This window comes from Ipomoea triloba, chromosome 12 (assembly GCF_003576645.1).
Source record: "Ipomoea triloba cultivar NCNSP0323 chromosome 12, ASM357664v1".
In the NCBI taxonomy this organism is placed as follows: domain Eukaryota; kingdom Viridiplantae; phylum Streptophyta; class Magnoliopsida; order Solanales; family Convolvulaceae; genus Ipomoea; species Ipomoea triloba.
Window position 1 is genome coordinate 19,880,094 of NC_044927.1, and position 6,425 is coordinate 19,886,518.

At 36.9% G+C, this 6,425-nt stretch overlaps 1 protein-coding gene across 1 annotated transcript; it reads right to left on the bottom strand.

Annotated features, from left to right (window-relative positions):
• Positions 1–1,542: 1,542 nt before the first annotated feature.
• On the bottom strand, positions 1,543–3,811 carry LOC115998121 (dof zinc finger protein DOF4.6-like). Its single transcript, XM_031237601.1, has 2 exons — positions 3,563–3,811; positions 1,543–3,272 (listed from the first exon to the last, which is right to left on the bottom strand). The coding sequence occupies exons 1-2, from the start codon at positions 3,584–3,586 to the stop codon at positions 2,232–2,234; spliced, it is 1,065 nt and encodes a 354-aa protein (XP_031093461.1). The 5' UTR covers positions 3,587–3,811; the 3' UTR covers positions 1,543–2,231.
• Between the last annotated feature and the right edge of the window lie 2,614 nt (positions 3,812–6,425).

Here is a 6,425-nt window from a genome sequence, read left to right on the forward strand (position 1 = left end):
GGGAAAGATTATCATCAACACTTGCATTGTTTGGATTGATCTTGTTACATGCATAATCCCCATAATTAAAGCATGTGCTCCATCTCAACTAAAAGCCTAAGCTGATAGTTAGACTGCACATATGCTCTGATACCAAATTAAAGCATGGAAGCTTAAGCTGATAGTTGGACTGCACATATTATATTTATGCTCATGCTCACACCCATTTGCCGTCCGCCACATCCTGGGAAACTGTAATTTTTGTTTTATTGTGGGTGTTTGTTTGTGCATGCGAATTAGACTTGTTGAACACGTCCTGAGCAGCTGAATCGTAGCGCTAGCCATTCCCACCAAATCCACCACTTTCTGTTGGGCAGGCTAAGTCAACACGCATGAAAGTTCAGTTGTGTTGTTTAGGACCATTGTGTTGGGACCTCATCGCTCTCTTCCAAGGATTCTTTCTTAGGATGACACGAAAGCGTAGGCGGTGGTCTGATTTCATGATGAATGAAAAGGTGACGTTCGTTCTGCAAGAACCATTCATAAATGTCGTCTGAATTCTGATCTCATCTGCGTGGTTTTCTGAACTTCCTAAATACAAACAAAACGACAGTTTAACGTTGGATAAACCACAAGCTAGCCCATCCAACACCGTACCCTAAAAACAGGCCCAAGAAAACGACCCCTCCCTCCCTTCCCTTCCCTACACCACATTCATCCAGGGTGGCTGGTGATCCAACATCCGAGTGACTTACAGCAGGAAACTAAACAAAACACCCATTAATCAATAAAATATTACTAAAAATCCAAACTTTTAAAAAATAAAAAATAAAAAATAGAGTCTAGATCTGGGAATTGAGTTGAGTGGTGGGATTTAGAGTAAGTGGGAGAGATTATTCCATAGCACGCCTACCCAGAAGAATGTTTGTGGGTCCCATGGTTATGACCAAAGAGGGTAGGGTTTGTCAGATCTTTTTAAGTTTGAAACAATGGCAGAGAGAGAACATGGCATGGGCAAGCACTACAATCATCATTCATTATATTCACCACTCCTACCTCTTCCTTGTACAAACAGGTGTCAGTCATGGTCTCATAGTAGGTGAGTTTTTTTGGTTGTAGCAGGTATATATATCTGTTGCTTACAACTCTCTAATTCACCACCAATTAATTTTTTTTTCAAATTTTATCTGCATGAAAATCCTAAATTTACACCGACCTTTGCTTTGCTTTTCCCTTCTCTCATTTTTTTTCCTTTTCCGAAATTTAGCACTAGATAAACCCTACTTATAACCCTAGTCGACAAAATATAAACCAGTTTAAATTGCTCATAGTGATCAGCTCAAACCCCCTCAACTCGTGGTTACCAAGCCAACAGGCTGACCACTTGGTTGGATGGTTGCCCTTGTCTCATTGTTTTGTATGGATACTGTTAGATGAACTAATGAGTGATGTAAGTAAATGCAGATTATGAAATGCTGCATCATATCGCTCAAAACACATACTGGCCGGTATGGTGCATGCATGGTAGGTTAGTTCTTGAATAAATAAATGAAATCTTCATAGTGGGAAATATATTGCAGTGAATTATATATATAAAACCATATTTGCAAACCTAAAAGAAAAGAACTAAAATACAGTCAATTAATACAACTCAGTACAAGTACAAACATGGATCTAGCTAGGTAGCGAGCTTACAGATTATACATACATTATTGAATTGAAGTATCAACCCAACCAACCAACCACATATAGATAATAAGGATCTTTCTGCCTTCAATTTTTTTGTGTGATAGAATGAAGAATCACATAGTAAAATGCAGAGAGGGATCATATATATATACACACAAGTCATGAAATATATATATCCCCCTCTCTGTAATAACATGTATAATTTTCTTTCATAACTCAGATCAGTGCCCCAATAAAAATTCTGGGCTTTTTTTTCTTCTTCTATCACTCTTCAATATTGCCTAAAACCAATAATTTTCTAACACCCAAGCACACCCAAAATGTGTAATAATAGTGATCATCAGGAATGAATAAGGAAGGAGCTAGCTAGATAGAGGTGGTATATATAGTAGTAGTAGAGAAAAGAAAACCCCTTAGCTTCATTGTTTCCTATACGTTAGTTTTTTTTTTTTTTTTCTTCCAAGAAATCCAAACAAGTCACCCACCATTAAGATAAAAACAGTGAAAAAAAATTCCCCTTCCCAAAAAAAAGAAAGAAAAATTAAATATATTTTCTTAATTAATTACCATGAACCCCCTCCAGCTCCCAAGACTCCATTCCAAAATCCATGGCCGCCGGTTGATTCCCCAGCCGGGTTGTTACTGTCTCTCTCTTGCTCGCCGCCGTCTGGTGCGGCGGTGCTTTTCAAATCTTCAAAAGGAAAGAAAAGCCTTCCGCCGCCGCCGCTAGCGGTGGCCGTCTCTTGCATGCCTTGAAGATGGTGGTGATTCCCATAGGCGCCATTATTATTCCCAATCCCATCCAGGGAGAAGTTTAGGGAAGGCTTGAATTCGGGGAGAGGGAAAGAGGAGTAATTATTATTAGGGTCAGGAATGGGGGGCATGGGAATGAAAGAACTCATAAGCCCTCTTGATGATGACGTGGCAGCAGTAGTCATTCCAGTCAAGAGCTCCAGAGCTGAGAGGTGATGATGATGAGTGGCAGTGGATGGTGGTGATGATGAAGATGGACGGTGAGGATCATTCCCCCCATCTTTGCTCTCGTAGTTTGGCACCTGGATCAGTTCACTAATAGTCTTGAAATCTTGATGCTGGGAAAACCCCAAGTTGAGATCTTGATGATGATGATGATTCTCATGGATCTTGCTAGGGTTTTGTTGTTGTTGTTGATGGAGAAGATGATGGTGATGATGGAGAATTGGGGGGACAGGTGGCACCAGATCAGGCAACTTCTTCACTGCTAAACCACCATTATTATTTGCAGAAGAAACAGAAACAGAAACAGAAGAAACAGAAGAAGAAGAAGATCTTTTGTTCTTCCTGGAACCACCCCCCACCGGAATATTCCTCAAAGATCCCCCTTCCGTCCAATACCTCCGGCAAGTCTTGCAGAAATACCTGGGCTGAGACAGGCTGTAATTGTTGTAGTAACAGAACTTAGTGTTAGTAGAGTTGCACCTGGGACAGTTCACAGCCTGCTCTTTCTGGGGCCTAATTTTTCTCTCCCCACAAGAAGAAGAAGATGGTTTACTTGATGATGATGAGTTATTGTTTGAGCCACTACTTGTTCCCACTATTTCCTCCATTGGTTTCACCACTATCTCCTTTACAAAAACATCACAGAGGAATATAATTCAGCAACACCAAAAAAAAAAAAAAAGTATATAAAAGAAGACAAACAAACAAACACCAAAAGTTGTTTGCTTTACAATTTTTCATCCCCCCAAGAAAACCCCATTAACAAAACTTAATTTCATCAACCTTAATGAACAATAATGTTTTTGCTAATGATTTATGCATAGAAAGAGATGAGGGGAATGGATCTGATATGTTCATTGTTATTATATATGGGGAAGCTAAGCTAGGGTATAAAGAAGCTAAGATATGGGTGTACCTGTGGCCATTGAGCAGTGTCCATGGATGGATGGATGGAGAAGAAGGAGATGATGATGAAGAAGGGAAGGGAAGGGAAGGGAAGGGAAGGGGTGGGTATTGTATAATTATAATTATAATTTTCTTGAAAAGAAAAAACAGCAGCTTTTTGCTCTCACTAGTGGGTTTAAAAGCAAGAAAAAGGAATGTTTGGGATGGTTGTTTGTGGACGTTCTAATGTGCTTTATGTGTCATGTGTGTATGGACTATAAAGAGAGAGAGAGAAAGAGAGTGGGGATTACCGAATACCTATTACATTTCATTATATTCTTTTTCTCCTTCTTATTATTATAATATGTATATATAATATATTGTGATAGTGGAAGAATATTTGTTATTGCATAATAATAATAATACAATATTGGTTGAGTAAGTGGAAGAGACTCATCCATTTTTAACAAAATATAATGGTTCGATATTTAGATTTGGATATGAAACAATCTTAAATTTTTATGCCAGCTATCCCACTCAAAAGAGGTACTTACATTCAGTCAGTGAATTAAGTTCCAGGGTGGAAACACTGGGCACATAAAAAAATACAATATAATCTTTGTGGGTGGTTGCGTTCACTAATATACCGCCCACCGGCGTTATCTTTCTGACCAGTGACTAGAGAACCACGAACAAGTCAATTTTTTTCTTTTTTTTTGGATCATTTTATGCTACTAATTAAGTCCTCATACTTTTAGTTGTTTGTATTGATAATCGATTTCGTGCTGATGGGATGGTGACTTGTGGCGATCATTTTTATTTGTTTTTTCTTCGATCTCTTCGTGTTGGATATATGTTTGAATGTCTGCTCCAACGTTGGAGCGCAATTTGTTTTTAACGAGCTCAATTAGTGTTATTTGTTTACGGGTGTGTTTGATTGACAGGTGTATCAAAGGTTTGGCTGACAGGTCTTTAGAATATTACTATGAGTTTTGATTACCCTATTAATTTCAAAATTCATTCCCTACTAAAATAAGGGTTTCATTTCCCTTATCATTTTCCCCAACTATTAATAAATCATTCTCATTCCACCCTACTACCAAACATGTAAAATACTTTCACCAAAACTCATTACCATTACCAAATATTTGATACTCATTCCGATTCCGATTCTCATGTGCAAACCAAAAACTTCCTAAGTTCATATTATAATAATGAATTTTGAGTAATTTCTTGTATGCCAATTTTTTTTTCTCAATTTTGTGTTAAGTCCTCATATTCGTTCTTAGTTGTTTGTATTGACAATCGATTCATGCTAATTGGAATATTGGATGGTGAACATCTTCATTTTTAATTCTGTCCATGTTAGATGTATGTTTGAATGCTTGCTGAAAGGTTTGAGCGCAATTTGCTCTTTACAAGCTCAATTGGTATAATTTGTCTAAGTTCATATGTTTGAGCATGGTTGCAGTAGGCGCTAGGCGCTAGTCGGGCGGTAGACTAGCGCTTAGCGTCTAAGCGGTCTGGACGACGCCTAGGCGGTAACGAGGCGGCGACCTATAAAAACAATAAATTAATTTATGTGTGTGGGTGTATGTCATATATTTTATTATATGTATTATATATATATCTCTTACTTCTCTTACTTATATAAATAAATAAATTTAAATATATATAAATATAATAATAAAATTAACAAGGCCTAATCGCTCGAGTTAACTCGGCTAACTCTGCCGAGTTGGGCGAGTTAACTCGGCCAAATTCGGCCTAGTCGGCCGAGTTAGGCGCTAGGCGGCCTCCTAGGTGGCCGGCCACCTAGGCGGACGCCTAGGGAGCAATTCGCCTCGGTCTAGGAGCGCCTAGCGCCTAGGCGGGTGCCTAGGCGGCCTAGGCGGGGATTTTTGCAACAGTGTGTTTGAGTAGATCTTGTATGTCCGGGGTATAAAAAAAATGATAAATTCTAGCTAGCTTGCATAATTACCATATTAATCATGTTACAACCAAAACTACAATAAACTAGTAATATAATAAGTTAGACATAACCACAATCAATTCAACTCATCAAGGTACACAAACATTATGACAATAATAAGCATCATATCAATTCAACGTGTCAGCACTAAAGTGGTACAATTAACATTCATACATATGAATTGTTATTTGATTTGATTCTCTTTGATCTCATGTTTTAATCCCATCTATGTCAAAACTTATATTTGTGTAACAGACACCACATTTATGCACAACATGCTTACACCATGTTTTTAACATGATTAATATCAATTATCAGATCAAACACTTATCATTATACTAGAAATTATTTTTAGTAACAAAAGTACAACCTTTTTATTTTTATTTTTATTTTTACACTTATATAACATTCAACACCATGTTTTGATGACACGATGTTCGTCTCAATTTTTAAAGCCTATCACCCCAAATAAAAAATCTCATTTATAAGCGTAGGAAAATTGTTAAGCAATTATATATTTAGCTAGTTACTTTTCATTCACTAAAAAAATGATAACACCATACAAGTCACCCACCTTTTTGACAATTTGGAGAATCCACACTACGTAAATAAACACTAAGCACTTTACTCCTTCACGGTCATAAACGCCTTTAGCTTCAATTATATGAAAATTGCAATTAGAAATTTATCATTTTGATGATTAAAACAAATCATCACTCCATGCATTAATTAATTACTATATATACCAAACATGTAAAATAAATATTTAATCTACAATATTAACAACTCCATTAATATTTTATGTTAATTAAATAATATTGATAGTGTTAATTCTCTCATGTATTTCCACACACAAAATACATATAGAAGTTGTATGTAAAGCAGGATCTCGATAAAAAATGTGGACCTCAATTCATCTCTT

What these genes read in the sequence shown, in the direction of transcription:
- LOC115998121 (XM_031237601.1), bottom strand. Translation starts at nt 3,586, where the DNA reads ATGGACACTGCTCAATGGCCACAG. An exon ending in ACACTGCTCAATGGCCACAG is followed by an intron (nt 3,273 to 3,562) that starts GTACACCCATAT and finishes GTTTTTGTAAAG; the next exon opens with GAGATAGTGGTGAAACCAAT.